The sequence below is a fragment of the Acomys russatus genome, chromosome 26, assembly GCF_903995435.1.
Source record: "Acomys russatus chromosome 26, mAcoRus1.1, whole genome shotgun sequence".
NCBI lineage: Eukaryota > Metazoa > Chordata > Mammalia > Rodentia > Muridae > Acomys > Acomys russatus.
In genome coordinates, this window is record NC_067162.1 from 29776945 (window position 1) to 29799937 (window position 22993).

At 47.7% G+C, this 22993-nt stretch overlaps 1 protein-coding gene across 1 annotated transcript; it reads left to right on the forward strand.

Annotated features, from left to right (window-relative positions):
* Window positions 1–5756: 5756 nt before the first annotated feature.
* On the forward strand, window positions 5757–22659 carry Ces4a (carboxylesterase 4A). The gene is made up of 14 exons (XM_051169153.1): window positions 5757–5993; window positions 11082–11283; window positions 15441–15582; window positions 15663–15796; window positions 16049–16202; window positions 18162–18266; window positions 18347–18451; window positions 18587–18625; window positions 19147–19287; window positions 19711–19791; window positions 20193–20349; window positions 20915–21046; window positions 21257–21329; window positions 22240–22659. Exons 1-14 carry the CDS (start codon window positions 5906–5908, stop codon window positions 22403–22405), a joined length of 1719 nt encoding a protein of 572 aa, XP_051025110.1. The 5' UTR covers window positions 5757–5905; the 3' UTR covers window positions 22406–22659.
* Window positions 22660–22993: the final 334 nt, after the last annotated feature.

Genomic DNA, 22993 nt, shown 5'->3' on the forward strand with positions numbered 1-22993 from the left:
TTCTCTCTTCAGATGGTCAAATAGCCACAACCATGGAGAAAACGGACACATCAGCTTCTGGCACACTCTCGTGTTCCCCAAACAGCCATGCCCACTATACTTTGCAGCGACTTGCAGATTCACAACAATGATGATCAGAATTAGCCATTGCTGCCTTTATTTTGCACATTTGACCACTGAGACTCAGGCAGTGAAACGACTGAGGGAGCTCAGAGTCCCCATCTGTCAGGCTCAAACGGTGATGTCCATTCCACACCGTTGCCTGCTTTCCCTTCGTTCAGCCAGGAAGGGCACCCCACACGACTGTGCTTGAGAAGGAGGTGGTGCACTCACAGTCTGAAGCTGTCACCTTGAAAATTCCCCCTTAGAATCCTAGATTCCCAAGTTCTACACCAGTAGCCCAACTCCAGCACCTGAAAAGGCCACCCCTAAACAGAAGGGCACATTCTGGAGGAGCTCACACTTATAACTCAGAGACAAAACAAACAAAAAACCCTCCAAAAATGAATCCTGGCTTTGTTCTTTGGCTGTCACTGAAAAACTCTTTGTACTCCTGTGTATTATATGCCAAATAATACAATTTTTATAATCCCTCCCCACCCTCAGGCACTGAACACTCTGTGCCAGGGCTTGGGAATGTAGCTCAGTTGGTAGACTCCATGCCACGCACAAAGCCCTGGGTTCACTCCCCTGCACTGCATAAAGCTGGCACGCTTGTGATCCCAGCACTCAGCAAGTAGACGTAGGAGAATCGGAAAGGCATGCACGCTCGTATCCAGCTACATACTGAGCTCAAGACCAGCCTAGACTACATGAGACCCTATTTCAAAAGAAGGTAGGAAGGACAGAAGGGAAAGAAAGGAAGGAAGGAAGGACAGGAAGAAGGAAGGGAGGGAGAAAGAAGGATGAAAGGAAGGAAAAAGAAAGTGAAAGAGGGGGGAAAGAAAGAAAGCTAGCTGGGCAGTGGTGGCACACATCTTTAATCCCAGCACTTGGGAGGCAGAGGCAGGTGGATCTCTGTGAGCTCAAGATCAACTTGATCTAAAAGGGAATTCTAGGACAGCCAGGACTTTGTTACACAGAGAAACCCTGTCTTGGAGAAGAAGAAAAAAAAAAAAAAAGGAAAGAAAGAAAGACAGGCTGGGCGGTGGTGGTGCACACCTTTAATTCCAGCACTCTGGAAGCAGTGGCAGGTGGATCTCTGTGAGTTCGAGGCCAGCCTGGGCTACAAAACCAGTCCAGGACAGTCAAGGCTACACAGAGAAATGGTGCCTCCAAAACACACACACACACACACACACACACACACACACACACACAAGCAAAAAAAAAAAAAAAAAAATAGAGGAAGGAAGAAAGAGAAAGAAAGAAAGAGGGAAAGGGGACAGGGCAAGATAAGGCAAACAGAACTCTAAGCCAGTGTGGTGGCACCTGCTCGTTATTCAGCCCTCTAGAGGTAGACAAAGGAAGATGGCACGCTGGAGGCTAGCCCAGGTTACACAGAAAACCTTGTCTCAAGATACATGAAAAAGGGGAGAACCACGAGACTCTGGAAGAGCTGGTATTTACTCCGAGCCCATGGGGTACTAGAGCCAGCTGCTGCCTGGCTCCCAGCTCTCCACGCCCCAGGCTCCATGTGTACACGATGAGGCCATGTGTTTCCCAGACGTGTCATCAATGTTCCTGGCCTGAAACAGCTGCTGTCCATATGGGCCAGGTAAAAGGTTATTCCTTCCCTGGGAAAGGTCAGCACGAGTAAAGCCAGCTGTTGGCAGGTCGGGTGCTCGAGGCCCACACGGAGCAGGCCTGGAACCTGCACAGCTGGGTGAGGGAGTGTGTGTGTGGCTGATCTGCTCACCGCCTTACCAGTCTTCTCTCACCACTCCTTTCTCCTGTCTACCCCAAGCTTTGCCCATATTTTGAGTGACATTCTAGGGTAGCTAATTTTATCAAGAGGCGTGGCGGCGGCAGCAAAAGGTTTTGCAGCCTGAATCCCAGCATCCTATTGATGTAAGAGCACTGCTCACAAGGGGCCCTGCAACATGAGTTGATGGCCAGTGGAGAGCAGGCCCTTTACGGCCTTGGTTTGGTCTAGTTTGGTTTGGTTTTCTCTCCCAAGGTTGTGGATTAAACTTAGAGTCCGCATCTGCTAGAAAAACATTTTACTCCTAAACTGTATCGCCCCCTACCCCCCTTTTTTAAAAATTTTTACTTGAAGACAGGATCTTGCTAAATTGTCCTGGCAGGCCTTGAACTTGAGATTCTCCTTCTTCTGCATCCGTCAGCTTATGATTACAAACAAGCACCTCCATAACCTAGGAACTCAAACCTCTTTTTCAATAATAATAATAATAATAATAATAATAATAATAATAATAATAAATTTATTTGAGCCAGGCAGTGGTAGCCTCTAATCCCAGCACTCGGGAAGTAAAGGCAGGTGGATCTCTGAGTTTGAAGCCAGCCTCATCTAGAGAATGAGCCCAGGACAGCCAAGGCTGCACAGAAAAACCCTGTCTCGGGGTGGGGGGATGGGGGATGGGAGGAGCAGGAGACAGAAAAACATTGTATCCTTTAAAATGTATTTGGAAGGGACCAGTGATGCATTTGTGACAGGACATGCTTATGGAGGTCAGAGAACACCCTGCAGGAGTCATTCTCCCATTTCATTGTGTGGATCCCAGGTGTCACATTCAAGTAATCCCGCTTGGCAGCAGTCACCTCGCATCTTCTCACTCTCTCCCTTTTCCTTTTCTATTTTGAGACAGGGTCTCACTAAAAAGCCCAGGTTGGCTTTGAGTTTGCATTTCTCCTGCCTTACTCTCTTAAGTAACTTACATCACAGGCCTGAACCACCCGCCCAGAATATTTTGATAAGCACTTTGCATGACTGAACTGGTCCTATGCAATATACATTCCAAAACCCACCTTTGATGTTACTAAGCCACCTCATACAGCAGTTTGCCTTGCGTATTTGCTAGTTCAGAATTCCTAAGCTCTACCCACTGCAAACTGAATATATCCTAAAGCACAAATGCAACAAATCAAGACTTAAAGAAATGGAAGTGCCGGTTCTGTACAGGCACAGATTTTTTTCATTGTCATTATTCCCTAAGCAATATAGTCCATTAACGAGTTGCATAGCATTTGCAATGCACCGGCCCTCATCAATAATCTAAGTATGGTGCCTTCAAATCTGATAATTATGGTGCACACTTTAATCTCAGCAAGGAGATGACAGGAAGATCTCAAGTTGAAGGTCTGCCTGGGCTGCTCCGTGAGCCTGAGGTCAGACTGAACAGCTTGGTGAGACCTTGTCTCAAAATAAAAGTAAGGTTGTTGAGGATACATACAGCCAGGGGTATAAGTCAATGGTAGAGGGAAAATATGCCTGGCACGCGCAAGGCCACAGGGTCAACCCCAGCACCGCAAAGGAAGAAAAGCAAAGCATATCAGAGGATGCATTAAATCATGAGTAAATACTACCCTGTTTTATGTAAGAGACTTGGGTGGGCATCCTGGCATTTGGTGTCTTGCAGGAAGGCAAGGCTTCTGGAACCTACCCCTCAAAGACACCATGAAAGTGTTTTACTTTTGATGACAGTGGAGACAACGGGCCTTGCGATATTGAAAGTATGCTTTATTTGAGCCAAATGAGGTAGCACACTCCTGTAATCCTAGCACTCAGGAGGCTGAGACAGGAGGATGAAGACTGCATCTCACGAAATTAAAATAACCCATGTAGCCCTCCCCACAATCTTAGAATCTTAGTGTTCTTCTTATGTAGATTTTGCAGGTAGAGAAAAGGTGGTTCCGAGAATCCAGTAACTTAGCCAAGGTCACACAGTGGCAGCGCTAGGGTGCAAATCCAGGCAGCCTGGCTCAGAATTGACACACTAAGCTGGCGGATGCTGCAGAAGCTTATGAAACACATTATTACTCACCCTGGACCTCGTGTTTTCTGTAGCTGTCCTGTCTGGTCGCCCTGCTTCCTCCTCGGTGGCGTGGGAGTGAGGCTGTTGTCAACAAGGTTCTATGACACTCGACCTGTCAACAAGCCTTTGTGTATTTTGGATGGTCTCTCAGATCAAGTTTCTGAAAGGACATAGTCACTTTTTAGGTTCTTGCTCCATGTTGTCCAACTTGAGGAGACATTGTGTCATTTCCATGCTTGCTGTCAGGTGAGACACCTGGGGTTTGGTTTTTCGAGACAGTGTTTCCCTGTGTAGCTTTGGATATCTTGGACTTTGTAGACCAGCCTGGCTTCAAACTCATAGAGATCCTCCTGCCTCTGCCTTCCTGGGTGCTGGGATTAGAGGCGTGTGTCACCACGCCTGGCTTGTACACTTTGCTTAAGATGGGCTCTTCACGTTGGCTTTTTCTGGTGTGCAAACCTTCTGAGCTGGCCCATGAGCTACCCAGATTCTCCTGTTTCTGCCTCACACCTTACTGTAGCAGTAGCCCTGGGACTGTAGATGCATGCTACCATGGCCAGTTTTACACGGATCCTGGAATTTTAAGCTCAGATTCCACTGCTTGTGTGGCAAGTTCTTTACCTACTGAATCACCTCCCCAGCTTCCCATGGGAATCATTCTGGAAGGAACATAGGATAGATCAATATTGCTTATCAGGGAGAGGTTTGTCCAGCACACAGCCCGCTGCCAGTCGATGGAATATTGTAGCCTAATATTGTGAGTGATGAGGAGACTAGAAGGAAGTGGGTGATATTCAACATCCCAGATGGTTCCCACGTTGACCTTCTAGGCGATAGCCACCTTGATCCTGTCTCAGGCCTTCCTTAGAGGAACATGGAGCCCAATCAATGATGATTGCAGGGGACAGCATATTCCTAAGGATAGAGGAAACGCCACAAGGATGGGAACTGTGGGTAAGGGTCCCAAGTAAAGGGCATTTCTGGGCTGGATGTGGTGGCTCACTCCTTTAATCCTAGCACTTAGGAGGCAGAGGCAGGCAGATCACTGTGAGTTCAAGGCCAGCCTCTTCTACAAAGAACATTTCTGAAGATTTGCTGGATGAGGCTCAGAGGAAACAGTGCACTTCAATGACTTGTCGGACCTACTGAGCTGGAGACCATGGGTCAGTAAGAAAGGCAAGCCCTTTACCTTCCTCCATTCCAGCACAGAAACCCCTAGATACCCATTTCCCAAAAGTAAGCTAAGATTCCGGGACTCGTACTTGATCTGTCAATAAAAATGGAGTCATTTTTTCCCGTCCAGCCCCACACTTGCTCCTACAAACATCAGGCCAGAGCCTCTGTCCCTAACTGGCTCCACAAAGATCCTTCTTTAGGTTGAAGATCGAGTTCTTCCCAGGGATCCTTCCCTCACTCTCAGTGACCCTTCTCATGGCTGCTTAAAGGTCTAGACTCCAGCTGGAATATGAGGCTGAGAAGCCTCACCACACTGTGTCCCTGGCACAGTCTGGCACTCTATCATGATCCTATCTAAGAAACCTGGAGCACATACAAGAGTACGCACAGAGCATAAGCAATTAGGGAGGTCCAGGGTCTTAAATCCACAGGGGAGCATGTCTGGAGGCTGAGGGGCCCATTAACCCCAGTGTTCTGCTCCAGCCTTGGCACCTACTCAATACATGAAGCTTGACTCGCACTAGCCAAACTTTAAGCCATTGCCAAATGAGTACACTGAGCAGAGATTGCAGGCAAGCCAGTCTGGTTGAAGAGCCAAAAGCATATAGTGTGACCTATCACCCCAAAGGAGGAGGAGCAAGGCCCCACAGCTGGTGAGAAGCTTGGTCATAACTCCTCCAGCCCTGGCCCCTGATGATGGGAATGGAAAAGATAAAGGCAGAAGTTTCTGGTGCTTGCTCACTGCCCTCACAGCTCCCTTCTGACCCCGTGAGTGTGGGCATCCCCGTAGCTGTATGATGCCCATGGCGGAAGCTGGCTGGAACATGAATCGGATTCTGGCCTTGAGCCTCACCCTGTGCCTCATAGTCCAGATGGCTTTAGGTAAGATCTTCACCCCTTCGGCGGGGTACCAGCCCCAACTCGGCTTCTTCTGAAGCGTGTGGCTTAGACAAGGTCTAGGCCGATGGGGAAAGGCAGTGTTTCAAAGCACTCATGTGCTACCAGCTAGAAACCTGAGCCAGTCATTTGTCCTGAGCCCCAGGACTGCTCTGTGAAGTGCGGACTGTGTCTCCTACCTCCCAGGACCAGTGAGGAGCCTGAGAACGTGGCATGTCCGTGTTCCTCCTTCTGGCCTTTCCTAACTCAGTCTTTCTTCGAAGCAGGAGTCCCAGCCCTGCCTCCCTGTGCCCTACATAGACATCTTTCCTAACTGCACCTTTCTCCTCAGTGTCCGTCTTTCTAAAATGAGTGTTGTCTTCTGAACTGTGAAGACAACAAAAACCATTAACAACTGTTTTTTGAGGTGTAAGATATACATACAGCAAGATGCACATATGTAAACTATATGGCTTTGTGTGCGTGTATATACATATATATATATATGATATAGCCACCATTATGATCAAAATCTAGAATATTACCACTATCCTGTGTGCCGATCCCTAGTCAACACCTCTAAAGTGACCACTGTTCTGACCTCTATTGTAAATTGATTTTACCTAAAAAATTACATGAAAGGTTTTTTCTAAAAGAAATTTTGATAAAACTGCCCTTAGATTTTGTGGTGTGACCTTCTTGAATATTTACACATAGCTGTCATATTAGCATGTACAAAATTTTATTTTTAAGATTTTTAAAAAGAATTATACTGTGTGTGTGTGTGTGTGTGTGTGTGTGTGTGTGTGTGTGTGTTCTGACTTGTGATTGCCACAGCACACTTGTGGAAACCAGAGGACAAATTGCAAGAGTCCATTCTTGTCCTCTACCAGGCGGTCCCAGAGATCAAACTCAAATCACTAGGCTTAGCACTAAGCACCCTTATCCACTGAACCATCTTGCTGGCCCTACAGTTTTGTTGTTGTTGTTTGTTTTTATTATTTTTATGTGCACTGGTGTTTTGTCTGCATGTGTATCTGTGTGAGGGTGTCAGATCCCCTGGAACTGGAATTACAGACAGCTGTGAGCTGCCATGTGCCTTCTGGGAATTGAAGCCGAGTCCTCCGGAAGAGCAGCCAGTGCTCTTAACTGCTGTCGTCTCTCCAGTCCCTGGCCCTACGGTTTTATATACTCTGATTAATTTTTCCACTTGAACTCTTATGGAAGGTAGTTTATAGCTTAAGTTTATACTTACTTTGCTTAGCTCACAGATATGAGTAAGGCTCCAGCATCAACTGGAATTCAGACCAGTCTTCACTTTCAGGAAGCAGCACATCAGATGCTGGGGGTGGTCCAAGGCCTGATCAGAATGGAGTGTGTGTAACTAGCATCATAGAATAGTAGAGGTGATGTACGAGCATCTTGCTAGGTGCATAGCTTACACCTCAATAAACTATTGCTAATGTGCTGTTTTCACCATTTAGAGAATACTGGTTTTTCAAAAGAAACACATTTTGTTTTAAAGTGAAGTCACTGAATCAAAGCATGTGAGTATTTTATGATTCCTTATGTATTTTGCCAAGTTGTTTTTCAAAGATATTATACCCGTTTGTCCTCCACCAACAGTGTATGTAAATTCCTTTTCCCTGTATCTCCAAAATTGAGTGCCATCATTCATTCATTTTTCAGGTGTCATCTATAATTCTAGACCTTAACAGTACTTTATCAATACTACTAAGGTGGAATATTGGTGATTTAAAACAATTTTTAGCTTAAAATGTTTTAAGTGTGTGTGTGTGTGTGTGTGTGTGTGTGTGTGTCTGTCTGTCTGTCTGTCTGTCTGTCTGTCTGTGAGACAGAGACAGAGAGACAAGCACAGAGACAGAGTGCATATGTGTGTAAGTAAACACAGGCTCACGTGTGGGTTCTTGCCTTTCACCTTGTTTGACACGGGGTCTCTTTGCTGTTTCCAGGGCCCAGCTGGGAATGCTAGTCCAGCCAGCCCAAGAGATGGCAGTGATTGTCTTGTTTCCACTGCCCATCTCCCTGCAAGAGCAGAGTGATTAGACACTTACACTATGCAGTCAGCTTTATATGGGTTCTAAAGAATAAAACCCAAGGCCTCACTCACGCACAGCAAATATGTTTACCCACTGAACCATCTCTCCAGCAAGGCTTTGTCTCAGAAACAAAAGTAAAAGCAAAAATTCAGGCATGGTTTAATCCCCTACCTTTAATCCCAGTACTTGTGAGGCAAAGGACCCAGGAATTTGGTTTACATTGGCTATTTTTAAGACATGATCCCATGTAGCCCAAACTGGCTTTGAACTCATATAGTCAAGGATGATCTTGAACTCATGGTCTTCCTGCCTCAGCCTCCCAAGTGCTAGGATGTCGGGTGTGTGTTACTCTGCAGGCTTGGGATTTTTTTTTTTTTTTCATCAATTCCTAAATGATTCTGATCCGTGGCTAGGATGATTGGATTTGCTTTCTGCCACTTTACTGAATGAGCTCCTCCAAGGAACGGGAACAAAGAGCAATTCTGTTTTGATAAGGGAGGGGAGGAAGAAACAGACAAGGGCACTTAGGAAGGGACAGTGAACATGAGCCCTCACCAACACTGGGCAGCAGAAGTGGGGCAAGATAAGAGCGTAGAAGAGGAGGAGGAGGACCCACAGGCAAGGGCTGGATTCAACTTAGTCTAATTCATATCTATTCCAAAAGTTATGTGTGATGTGGGTACGCTTACTGTGTGTGTGTGTGTGTGTGTGTGTTACATTATAAAAGACATACAGATGCACTTGTGTGCACATGTATATCTCCTGTGAACATGCACTTGTGTGTCTCCCATGTATACTGGTGTGTGTATCAATTTGCAAGAAGGCACTGATGTAAATGTACATGAGTAAAAATGTGCATGGCCAATCCCATCCCAGTAATGAACCAGGCTGGGGCTGGGGAGGGGACTCAGCCAGTAATGTGTTCTGTGCATAAGTGTGAGGACCTGCGTTGGATATCCAGAGCCCATATAAAAATCCAAGCACAGGGGTGCACGACTGTAACCCCAGTGCTGAAGCAGAGAGGACCAGGTGGATTCCTGGAGCTTGCTGAACACCCAGTAAACCCCAGGTTCAAAGAGAGACCCTCTTTCAAAAATTAAGATAAAGAGCAATTGAGGAATATACCAGCAATCAATCACTATCCTCCATAGCACAGGCACATTTACATGAACATAAAGACATATATGCACACTTCACGGGGGTGGGGGGAGGAGGAGGAATCATGTGGAAAAGAAACTAATCAGAAAACTGATTATGCCTCCCAGCATTTGGGAGGCAGAAGCAGGTGGGTCTCTGTGAATTTGAGGCCAGCCTGGTCTACAAAGTGAGTTCCAGGATAGCCAAGGCTATATAATTGAGAGACCTTGTCTCAAAACAACAACAACAAATAAATAAATAAATGCACTTTTCGTTGGTATTAAATGACACAGAGAGTAATGGATCATGTAACAGACATGAACTTTCATGTATGTACCAACATGGCTCTGAAACCTTTTTGTTGTTGTTGCTTTGAGACAGGGTTTCTCTATAATCCTGGCTGTCCTGCACTCACTTTGTAGACCAGGCTGGCCTTGAACTCACAGCGATCTGCCTGCCTCTGACTCCCAAGTGCTGGGATTAAAGGCGTGCGCCACCAGATCCAGCTTGAAATCTTCAATAATGAAGAAAATCCTGATAGAAGCACAAGAGAAAATGGGACAGATACACAATCGTTATTTTTTAACTCCTAGGTTTTTTTTTTTTTCCTTTAATTACTGTTTTAAGAAGTAGCAGCTAGCAAACTAAGGCACCAGCCAAGGACAATACAGGCAGTAAACTTTAAACCCCTTCCCAGATCTAGCCAATGGTCAGAACATTCTCCGCAGTTGAGTGGAGAGTGGGATATGACTTTCTCACGTACTCTGGTGCCTCACATTTGACCATGTCCCCTGGAGGGAGAGACCTGGTGGCACTCAGAGGAAGGACAGCAGGTTACCAAGAAGAGACTTGATACCCTATGAGCATATACAGGGGGAGGTAATCCTCCTCAGAAACAGTCATAGGGGAGGGGAATAATGGGAAAATGGGGGGGGGAGAAGAATGGGAGGATACAAGGGATGGGATAAACATTGAGATGTAACAAGAATAAATTAAAAAAAAAAAAAAAAAGAAGTAGCAGCTAGGCTGAGGAGATGGCTTAGTGAGGAAAACACTTGCTGCATAAAGATCCGAAGTCAGATCCCCAGAAACCATGTAAAAGTAAGGTGATTTTACCAGCCTGCCTGCAACTGCAACCCATAGGAGGCAGAGACGGGATTCCTAGAGCAAGGTGTGTAACCAGACTAACAAAAAAAAAAGCAAGCTCTGGGCTCCGTGACAGATCTGTCTTGGTACAGAAGGTAGAAAGCAATCCACTAGGACACCTGATGTCAACCTCAAGTCTGTATATGCACAAGCACACATGTGTACCTACACACATACATGCATTTACACGCACACATACTAAGAAGTAGTCAAGTGAGGGTTGGAGAGATGGCTCAGCAGTTAAGAGCACTGGCTGCTCTTCCAAAGGAGCCAGATTCAGTCCCAGCACTGACATGGCAGCTCACAGCTATCTGTAACTCCAGTTCCAGAGAACCCAATGCCCTATTCTGCATGTGGTATGCAGATGTACATACACACACACACACACACAAAAAAAAAAACCTCATAAGCATAGGATCTGAAAAGATTTAAATAATAATAATGGATTGCTTGATATGTATCAAATATCAAATAAATATCAACTATATATTTAAATTGTATATTTATGTAGAAATCAGCTACCCAAGTCTGGGGGTACACTTCTGTAATTCCAGCACTTGGGAGGCTGGGGCAGAGGGATGATGGGTTCAAAGCCAGCCTGAGTTATGCAGTGAGACTCTGGCACGAGGTGTGGGGAGAGAAGAGAGGAAGAGAGAAGAGAGGGGAGAACGGATCCCATGGCAGATTCACCAGAATCCCATCCGTGGCTGAGAATGATGAGACAGGGTGACAGTTCCTCTTCTCTTCCCAGGTGCTTTGCACACCAAGAAACCTCTGGTGGTCACCAAACATGGGATCCTACAAGGAAAGCTAACGCATGTGGGAAACACGCCCGTCAGAGTCTTCCTGGGAGTCCCCTTCTCCAAACCTCCCGTGGGTGCCCGCAGGTTTGCTCCTCCAGAGCCTCTGCAACCCTGGGACGGCATCAGAGATGCCACCACCTTCCCGCCTTCGTAAGTGCCAGAGGATTGTGGGCACCTGAGGAGTAGGGCAGACTAGTACTTCGTGGTGCCTAGAATAACTCACTAGGAACAAACGCCCTTTGTGACCCCAGCAAACCTGGGGCCCCCATTCTTGGCCTCAGCTTCCAAACCTGTATAATGAGGAAATTAGACCAAATGGCATTTCAGGCTTATGAGAGAGCTCCAGACACGGGGGATGTGGTTACTGGCTGTGCCACAAGGCCTTCTGGGAAGCTGAATTCCCCAAATATATCCCACCATCAGTTCTCACCCATACCCTAGGCCTATGGATTATGGGCTCCAGCTTCTTAACAACCCACACGTTACTACCAGCCACTCCCTGCAGAGGGCGCTCCAAGATGAGACCTACCAGGGCTGTTTCAGCTTGGACGTTCTAGTAGTGTCTTGCTGCCACCTAAAGCCTCCCCATAGCAAGACTTGAGCAAGGATTGCCTTGGCAGTTTAGCAAAAAAAAAAAAAAAGTGTATTTACTGTTAATTCAGACTACTGAATAATCAACTGTCCAGAACATTGTGTGGCAATCATTAACAATGTTCAGCGTCATCTGGTTAAAGCGCAAGGTTTAGAATCTGGGTGTCAACTGGTGTTTAAAAAAGAAAAAAAAAAAAACCCTATAATTCCCACTTGAATGTCTATTTGTTAGGAAGAGTTCCACAACCAGAGGCCAAGGGTGGTTTTGCTTGTGTGTGTGTGTGTGTGTGTGTGTTAAATATATATTCAAGCCTCAGGAATTCTGATCATTCTCTAATTATTATTTGGAGTCCTAGTTATCAGAATATGGGGTGACTATTGTTTATTGGTCAGGGTTTGGAAGTGAGGGTGCCCATGTTATACACATTTGGGTGTCAATCATCAGGAACTCGCTATAGGCTGTCAGAACCAAGGATGTTCGGAACTCAGAGGGCCAAGTATAAATCTGTGGCTCACTTAGACCAGTCTAAATGGCAACAGTCAAGGGAGAGAGGCGTCTAGGGGGAAACTGGAAGAAGGTGATTGAATTCTGGATTTATTTCAAGCAAAAAGTGGATAGTTTTTTTTTGGAGAATTTGCCGAGGGGAAGAATTTAATATAATGACTACATTTTGGTCAAGAATCATTTCCCAACATGGTGAACACTAGGGCAAAAGTAGATTTGGGCAAAAAAAAAATTTTTTTTTAATTTTGGCTACGATGTGTGATGGCACACAGCGGTAATCTCAATAATTTGGAGGCTAAGGCAGGAAGGTCAGGAGATCAAGGCCAGTCTCGTCTACACATATGAGGTCCTGAGTTCAAGCCCCAGCAAGTTTGAGGGCACCTTGGGCTATTTAAGGTGAAATCTCAGAGGAAAGGAGAGACAGGTATGATGGCTCATTCCTTTAATCCCAATACTTTGGAGGCAAAGACCGACAGATCTCTGAATCTGAGACCAGCCTGATCCACACACTGACTATGCTAAGGTTACATAGTGAGTTCGATCCCCAGCGACCATGAAAGTACACAATGGTGTGCACTCGTAATCTGAGTACTGGGGAGGTGGAGGCAGGAAGATACCTGGAGTTCAGTGACTAACCAGTCTAGCCTAATTGGGGATGTCCAGGCAATGAGAGACCCTGTTTCAAAGAAGGTGGACGGTACTTCTGAGGATGACATCAAAGGATGACCCCTGGCATCCACACACATAGTCACACATATGCACACACACACACACACACATATACACCCGCATGCATACACACACACACACACACATACACCAGCATGCATACAAACATACACACACACTGGTTTTTTGTTTTTTGTTTTTTCAAAAAAGAAGAAGGCCACCAAGACGGCTCAGTAGATAAAGGTTCTTGCCACCAAGGTTGATAGACCTGAGTTCCATCCCTAGAACCTACAAAGGGGGAAGAAAGAAACTGACTCCCGAAAGTGTCCTCTGACCTCCATACGTGCACCATGGCATATGCACAAACACAACCAAATAAGTGTAATTTTAAAATTAGAAAAAGGAAAAAATAAATAAATAAAATAAAATTAGAAAAAGGAGAAAAAGAAGTCAAACAAGGGAACAGAGCATTGCCTGGAAGTAGAGCCCCTGCCTAGCATGTGTCCGAGGGCCTGGGTTTCATCCTGACACTACAATAGGAGGAAGTCAAGCAAAGGTCAAAGACAGAGCTATGGAGCTAAGCATAGTGGTACATGCCTGTTTACCAGCACTTGGGAGATGGAGACAGCAGGGTCAAGAGTTCAAGGTCAACTTCAGCTGTGTGGTAAATTCAAGGCCATCCTGGGTTACATGAGACCCTGTCTCCAAAGGAAGGAGGGAGGGAAGGAGGGAGGGAGGGAGGGAGGGAGGGAGGGAGGGAGGGAGGAAGATATGCTGCTTGCGGGTGACCTTTAAAGAGACCAGGCGAGGTGAAAGAAGGGCAATTGGTTGCTGGAAGCTGGGAAGATGAACTTAGTAAGTAAACTACTTTGCCTTACAAATACGAGGTCCTGAGTTCAAGGCCCAGAACCCACACAAAAAGCCAAGAGCCATGGCAAGAGCTTGTAATGTTAGTACTGGGAACACAAAGACAAGAAAGTCCCTTAGGCTCACCAAGCAGCCAGCTTTGCCTACCCGGAAATATCCAAGTAACTGAGAGACCCTGCCTTTAAAAAAACAAAAATAGACAGACAGATAGCTGATACATAAAACAAGATGGATGGCCTCCATGAGAAATGATACCAGGGCTTTTCCTCCGGCCTCCGCATGCATGCGTTGACCAACAATACCTGCACCTTCACACACAAACACAAAAGAAAATATAAGTCCGTCCTTGTAGGAAGAGAGCTAGGAGTGCTGCTAGCAAAGGTGAGAGGGAGGCAACAGGTTGGGATGAGACAGCTTGAAGTGTTGTGGGAAGGATATATGAAAAAGGGAAGGTAGGCTGGGAAATGAGAAGTAAACGGAGGAACAGGCAAACAGGTATTCCTGGGCCCAGTCAAGTAACTCCAGCCCCAGACTTGTAAGAATAGCCATTCCAGGGACTAGGCCAGCAACGGGTGCCTCCAGGGGGGAGGGGCCAGGGACCAAACTCTTCAAATACCCTAAAAGTACACCTAGGACCCCCGCTGAGTGCTAGGACACACTGTCATCCGGTTTCCAAGGAGTCACCCGGGAGAGAAACAATGAACTGAAATAATTCCAACCAGCACTGCAGCCAAGAGCGGGGAAAGGTTTGTAGGACCCAAATGGAGCGCCCATAAAGCAGAGTACCACTTGAGCTAGCCTTAAACAGAAGTAGGAGTTTGTTGGACAAGGAAGAAAGCATTTGGCAGAAGGCACAGAGGCACAAGGGTTTGGAAATCACAAACAAGCTGCCATGCATGTCTGTCAGGAACAAAGGTGGCTGGTGAGATGACTGGACGGAAAGGAGAGCCTAAATCAGACTAGGGGTACTGGATTTTTTTCTCTGAAGGCAGTGGGGAGCCGCGGAAACAGGCTTGGGAAAGGCCGGTCGTCAGTATAGCCCAGGCTGTCCTGGAACCTACTACATAGCCACAAACAGCCTGGACTACAGATGTCGGGCTGCTATGCCCCCACAGGGAAGGCTTTAAGAAGGGCAGCGCGATGGTCTCATCTGTGTTGTGCTTTGCTTTGCTTTTAATTGCTTCTATCAATGTCCTCCAAAGTAAGGAGAACAAGTTGGAGGACTGTGAAGACGTTGGGGGCTGTGTGCGTCCAGATCATTGATTTGGTGGTTTTGATAGGACCGATGGTCCTGTGTTCGGAGTGAGGAAACATGTTCCAGAGCTCCTTGGCCTGCTTGGGAGATAAAAAGAGTCTGGGAGGCTGGGACACGATGGCAGAGAGGTACACGGGGCACCCAAAATTTGGCCTTGACTTCATCGGCAGTCTCCAACTAGAGTAAAGGCTACCCAGGTTGAGGTGTGAAAGGCAAGACCCATGGTAGAGAAAGGATAGGTAGATGGCGGGGGCTGGGGGGGTGGGGGGGGGGACACCTGCCTGCCTCGGGGATTCTGCCAGAGCTGGTAAAAAGCTCCAGGAGGCATGCACATGTCCACAGAGCGCTTTTGTCTTAGGTTCTCCCCCATCACTGAAATCACTCTCTTCACTGCTAACCGAACTCATTGCATGCCCACAGGTGCCTTCAGGAAACCTGGGGGCAGTTAGCTTCCATGTACTTAAGCACTCGGAAATATTATAAGTGGCTGAGTTTCAGCGAGGACTGTCTCTACCTGAACGTGTACGCCCCAGTGCTTGCACCTGGGGACCCTCTGCTGCCGGTGAGTGTTTTCTATCACCTGGCCATACCCCTCTACCGCCTTACAGCCCACCTCAGGCTTTGGCGACTTTTCTTGCCCAGGTGATGGTTTGGTTCCCCGGAGGCGCCTTCCTCATCGGCTCAGCTTCCACCTACGAAGGCACGGAATTGGCCGCCCGTGAAAAAGTGGTGCTGGTGTTTCTGCAGCACAGGCTGGGCATCCTGGGCTACTTCAGGTGGGCCTTGAATCAAGGGTAGGCCCTTCCCCTACCTGTCGGAGGCGCAGAAGGCGGGGACCGGTAGAAGGGGGCGTGGCCCGTGGGCGGGACCGAGAGAAGATTGTAGCAAGAGCTGTGCCTGAGCCTGTGAGAAGGACCCAGAGAGCTGGGTACCGACTCAGCCAATAAGGAAGCCTTAGGGAGGATTGTCAACTCTCTGAATGCTGACCATCGAAGTTTAGAACCCTGACATGAATCTCGTGTGCCTAGCACGGGCGACAGCCAGGCCCGCGGGAACTGGGGGCTGCTGGACCAGATAGCCGCTCTGCGCTGGGTGCAGGAGAACATCAAGGCCTTTGGTGGAGATCCAGACAGTGTAACACTGTTTGGCCAGTCGGCAGGAGCTATGAGCGTCTCAGGACTGGTGAGTGCGATGTCCACGGGACCTGCAGAGAAATAGGCCAGCGTGTTCCCACACTGCACAGGCATATGTGCAGACATGCAGGTCCACAGACCTGCTCTCACCCCTGCCGTGGACAGCATTCCCGCCAAGGGAACAACTGCTCACAGCCAATGGTGCTTTCTCTTCGAGAATAGCACCCATAGAGGCAGCTGAGATGGCTCAGCGTGTATAAGTGTTTGCTGACAAGGCTTTTGACCTGAGTTCAATTCTCGGAGCTCACAAGGTGGCGCTAGCTCCTGCAACTTGTCCTCTGACCCGGCTTCTGTCCTATATACTAAATAAATGATTTTCTTGAAAGAAAGAAAGAAAGAAAGAAAGAAAGAAAGAAAGAAAGAAAGAAAGAAAGAAAGAAAGAAAGAAAGAGAAAGAGAGAAAGAGAGAAAGAAAAGAGAATAGCATAAATGACAAATCCAAGCCCCAGAGAGGACAGGGTGAGGCATCGTGGGTGCCTACCACCTCTTGCTTCCCTCAGAGCCCTTTCTCCTTAAACAGAGGCCAGCATCTACCCTCTGGGCAGGGCTGGGGACAGCCTAAGCCTAGTAGTCAGGGGCCTGTGTCAGAGACTTCTCCCAGGTGGAAATGAGCAAGAAGGACATTAAGCATGCTTGTGAGGGCCACAGTTGAAATTATGCTTGGGGCTGGAGAGATGGCTCAGCGGCTGAGGGCACTGACTCTCTTCCAGAGGACCCGGGTTCAATTCCCAGCACCCACATGGCAGCTCACAACTGTCTGTAACTCCAAGATCTGGCACCCTCACATAGACATACATGCAGGCAAAACACCAATGCACTAAAAATAAATTATTTTTTCAAAAAAAGGAAGAAAGAAAGAAAAAGAAATTAGTCTCAAACACCTAAGTGATTTCTATATGACAGGCACTCTCCTATACACCTTGTGTGTGTTACTTTAATTTCCCCCAACCCAAAAAGAATTGGATGTGGTGGTCTTAAAACTTGAAGGGAAGCCAGGCGTGGTGGCACACGCCTTTAATCCCAGCACTTGGGAGGTGGAGGCTGGCAAGTCTCTGTAAATTTGAGGCCAGCCTGGTCTACAAAGCTAGTTTGGGACAGCCAGGGCTATACAGAGAAACTAAGTCTCAAAAAACAAAAACAAAACAAAAACTTGAGGGGAATGGGAGAGTCAAGGCTAGCCTCAACGACATAGTAAATTTGAAGCTGGTGTGGACTACATGAGACCCTGCCCATCCTTTAAAAAAGAAAGAAAAGAAAGGAAGAAAGGAAGAAAGGAAGAAATCTAAAAAGACAGACCAATCTATAATCCCAACATTCCAGAGGCAGACCAGAAGTGCCTGGCCAACCTGAGCTACACAGCAAGGCTCACCCTAACCAAAACTAACAAATTAACTGGCAAAAAAAAATAAATAAAATAAAAATTAAAAAAAAATCCAAGTAGAAATGCATTACTGTGTTTATCTCGTGGATGAAGCCACAGATGCAGAGAAAAATTAAGTACCTCACTTGAAGTATACTAGAGAGTCAGGGTAGGTTTTTCTGTGTGGTGTGGTTTGGCTTGGATATTTTTTGTTGTTTGAGACACATAAATTCTGAGGTATCCAAAGATATAACTTCTCTGAAAGAGCTGTTAGCACAGGTGGTTGGAGCTGTGACTATGGGGTCCCATCTACCCTCATTTGTAACCTGTAGCAGAGAAAGGCCCCCTTACTCACACCAACAGACCACCTTCTATATCCTCAGGTCAACTCCAGGGCCTCTAGAGCCCCCTGCATAAGCCAGGACTGAATGGTACTGGCTCTGAGTCTAGGAGGCTAGCCTAGACCCATGGCTCCCTCCAAGATGTTTGTCTCTCAGACTATTCAGAAATGGTCAGGCAGGCACCCGAAACAGCTCAAGTGGGTTCTATTTATAAATCTCATGGATGCTCTGTCTCCAATCCCTACAGCTGATGTCACCCCTAACCCAGGGTCTATTCCATCGAGCCATTTCCCAGAGTGGTACTGCGATAATCAAAGCCTTCATCACTCATGATCCATTGAAGTCAGCCAAGGTAGGCATCGCTCCTATCCCAGAGCTCAGCAAGAGGGGAGAAGGATGGATGCATCCCTGTATACCCCTTCTCTTCTACAGAAGATTGCTCACCTGGCTGGCTGCAGCCACAACAGCACAAGGATCATGGTAGAATGCCTGAGGGGTCTATCAGGGGACGAGGTGATGCGCGTCTCCAAGAAGATGGTAGGTTGACCATTCTAGCTGCCTCCCGTGTCAGCCTGTGTACCATAGCCCCTCGCTGATACCTCCCCGGGAAACCTGCCCCTGAGCACATTGAAGGAGCTTCTTGTGAGTCCTATCTTCTTCTCTCCTTTATAGACATTCTTTCGTGTGAACTCCAAGAAAGATCCAGAAGATGTGCGTAAGAAGTGGTCTGCAATCTGAGTGTTTATTGAATAACTACCATGTGCCAGGTCCTTAGGATTCTTGAGAAACCAACTATTCAGGCCAAATTCCTTTCCCTAGTGAAACTGATGTCCCACTGGAGAGAGACAATTAAGACCTATAAGTAAATAGACTACTCACTTTCCCAGGAGGTGGCAGCAACAAGGGAAGGGGCCAGGCATGATAAGAGGTGTGTGATTTTAAATAGAATGGCTAACACTTGCCTCACTGAAGTGATATCTTGAAAAGATTTTCAAGAGATAAAGAATAAACTGGGTGCATGCCTGAAATCTTAGCAGCTGGGCCCTGTCTGCCCTGGTCCCTTCCCATGCTCATCTGTCTAAGCATCATTATAGGCAATCTCAGTTTTTTGTTTTTTTGTTTGTTTGTTTTGTTTTGTTTTTTTTTAACCGAAAGAGTTGATGCTAGAGCAGCACCCAAGTCACAGAGGCCCTCGGGGGCTATATGGGATGAAAATGCCCCTGGCCTTGCAGATTGTATGGTTCCTGAGCCCTGTGGTGGATGGTGTGGTGTTCCCAGAGGACCCTGTGGAGCTCCTGACCAGCGGGCAGGTTACACGTGTGCCCTACCTGCTAGGTGTCAACAACGGAGAGTTCGAGTGGATATTGCCTTTTGTGAGTGGATAGGAAAGGTGCTCGCCACCGTGGGTTTGCAGAGGATGGCCCTTGGGCAGTGTTTGGGTACCAGGTCAAATCTCAGTGGCCCCACTGAGGATGCATAAGTTACCTGGATTCCCCGTGTGGGGACAGTGGCCAGCAGCGATGGAGGGGAATTGGGAGAGGGCTAGTCAACCTTTGAGCCTCCTAATGTGTAGACACCCTGGGGGCCTCCTTTACTCCCTGAGTAAGGGCAAACGCTCTAGCTCAACATAATGCCCCCAGGTGTGCTTCAGTTCAGAACCACGTAGCAATGGCAAACAGTGAACGGGGAAAGAGTGTGGTTCTTTCTTGGGAAGTGTCTTGTCTGACAATTCTACATGCGGACAGGCACGGCCTCGGGCCTGACCCGGGACACCTGGCTCCTTCTCTTGTGTGCAGATCATGAAGCTCCGGGTAAATCAGCAAGTCATGAACATGAATTACTTCACCAAACTGCTCTGGAGTGTCAGCACACTGATGGTGAGGGGACCCATGGGTAGGGTTGTTCATTGCAAACAGAACTAATACACACACACACACACACACACACACACACACACACACACCTTTAGATAATGTAGGACCTGCTTATGCAATGAGGTCCTGAGACAGGATGGGATCATTCTTAGAGCCTCCTAAAGGAGTTTGACGTGGGATGAAATGGTTGCTGATGGGCAGGGTCTCTGAGGCACCTGTAGGGTCATGGGAGGCAGTTCTCCTGTGGCAGAAATGGGGATAAGAACTAATCAAGATGGAGACCTTCCTAGAAATCCCATTCCCAAAAGTCCTGGGGAGCTGATTCTGGGGGCAAGCCAATGGTGTACCCATCCTGGCCCAGCTGATACAGCAGGCCTTAGGCTGGGTCTTGTGTCCTGGTTCAGAATATCACTAAAGAGCAGGTTCCACTGGTGGTGAAGGAGTACTTGGACGACGCTACCAATAAACATGACTGGAAGATGTTCCGAAACCACATGATAGACATGGTTGGAGATGCCACCTTCGTGTATTCCACACTTCAAGCTGCACGCTATCACCGGGGTATGGGACACCCCCCCCAAGAGTAACCACACTGATCCCCTGCACTCTACAGCTGAGATCCTTCCAAGTGAGGTCACCAGCTCTTCCCCCACCCTCTCCACACTTTGAGCTAGTACAGGCCTCCAAGAAGCCACAGAAAAGGCAGCAAGCCAGAGGAGAAAGCTGGGGTGGCAGAGACAGTAAGAGCAATTTAAAAGCCAGGTTGGCTGGGCTTGGGCGGTCAAAGGTGAGGCTGGAGAGGACAACTACTGAAGGCCCTTAAAGGCCATGTCCCCCACAGAAAGCTCAGAAGAGGGAAGAAGCCAGTCTCCATGATCTTTGCCATAATCTTGCCAACTAGGTTTTAGTGTCCCCCAACTCTGCCTGATGAGGAACTGCAGTTCAGAAGGTTTAAGTGACTTGGCCGGTGTCACATACTGATGACTAATGCAGGCGGGATTCTAATTTGCTCCATGACTTGAAAGCTTGTGCCCTACCTGCTGTCGGTGGGTGGGGTGCATGCGGTAGATAGGAAGTTAGGGCAGAGACTCCTCCTGCAGTGCTCACCGGTTTCATTTATTCATAGATGCTGGCTTCCCCGTCTATCTGTATGAGTTCAAGCACCATGCTCCCTCAAGCCTAATCATCAAACCTCGGAAGAACATAGCAGACCACGGAGACGAGCTTTCCTATATCTTCGGAAGCCCTTTCTCCAAAGGTCTGAATGCCCTAATCTGGCACCTAGCCTCCCCACCACATATGAAGACCCACGCCTCCGTTGGCTGACCACAGGGAACCCTTCAGTCCCTAGCGTGGAGTGTACTCCCAAATGCAGAATGGGAGGTTGGCACTCACCCCGCCCTCCCCTTCCCCCCTAAATCCCCCCCCTCAGCTCTTTCCAAAATACCACATCCTCTTCTGCCCCCAGGCACATTCAAAAGAAAGGAAAAGGAATTCAGCCTCCAGATGATGAAATACTGGGCCAACTTTGCCCGCACTGGGTGAGTCTAGCTCCTTGCACATATAGACAATAATAGTCCCACAGGAGCTACACAGTCAAGCCTGGGCCCCTCTCCCTTTCCTTGCCAGCCTTGCGATTCTAAATGGCCCTAGAATGTGTCCCTTCTGTCCCCCAACACACACTCTCTACTCACTCAAGCATCCAACAGTATTTCACCCATGTTCTCCTTTGTACCCCACCCTAGTTCTGGAAGCTGGGGTTCAAGGACGTCATAAGCATATGTTATATCCTTTTTACCCCCAGTATATGTAAACAAAAATCCCAAACAGGCACAGTAGGAGCTGTCCCACGGGGAGCATCAGGGAGGGGTCTGGTACTCTTTGAATGGTAGAGGTGGCTTCAAGCGGATATGGCACTTGAACTGAGCTTAGGTCATCCATGCATATTTTTCTAGCCCTGCCTTCCCTCCCTCATCACCCTGTAGAGTCCTTCCAAAACATCACCTAACCAAGTGACTTCGCTTGCCTAAAATCCTTGCTCACGTCCCCAGAGTAAAGTTCCATCCGCTTAGCCTGACATGGAAAACCCTTCAATTTTTTTTTCCTCCCCTGTGTCATTATCGTTCTTTCTGCACACCCATCTTCTTCATACTCACCCAGAATTTACCTGCCCTCGCACCACCTGAAAGCTCACTCCTCCCACCCGCTTCCCTGGGGCTTGCTATGCAGCCTGCACTGACTTGCAATTCTCCTGCCTTTGCCTCCTGAGAGCTGGGATTCTGAGTGTGCGCTTTCACACCTAACCGTCGTACGCTTTCATAAAGATCTAAGCACCGTTGCCACAAAGGCCCCTTGGATCTCAGCTCCCCAGTAAAGGTAAATGAGGAAGGGTAAGAGGGAGCGAGCTGAACAAAAAGGAGTGACAGGAATCTCTTTCCACCGCTGTGTCAGGAACCCCAATGACGGAAAGCTGCCCTACTGGCCACGCTTTGACAAGGATGAAAAGTACCTGCAGTTGGATTTCGAGACAAGGGTGGGTGTGAAGCTTAAGGAGGAAAAGATGGCTTTCTGGAAAAGGCTTCGTCAGCCTCAGAGACCAGAGAAGCACCAGCCATAGTGAGAGTGACCAAGCGACAGGGAACTATCCTACCATCTTGCCTCAAGGAGGCTGGCCCTGGATACATCTGACGACAAGAGTCCTGTCCACTCAACCTAGGACCTGTAGAAGCTCCCGACTGCCTTCAGGATAGATCTGGAGCCCTAGCCCACCATTTGGGGCTCAGCACCCCCTGTCCAACCTGGTACCCATGACACATCATATCTCACTGTCTACACTAGGCCAGGCCTTTCATCACACTGTGCCCAGCCTCACACCAACCTCTTTTCTCACTTTTCCAATCCTCTCGCCCTTCATGATGTATCTTTAGTCTCTCTTGTGGAAAGTTCACACAGGCTGCCACTTTCATTGCGCCCGTTTGTCACTGGTCATCTACCCTGTTCAAACTACCTGCTGGTGCTGGCCTTGAGGCCCCTGACAATCTATTCAAGATATGGTGCAAAGCTTTTATGACTTGGGACCTGTTCCCCTACCCACACTCATCTCCCCAGGGCCCTTCCAAAGCCTACCTAGGGATGGTGTGTTCAATAAAAACATCTTGGCTTGATCCTTAATTTCTCTCTCTGTAAAATGCTTGGGTGAGATGAA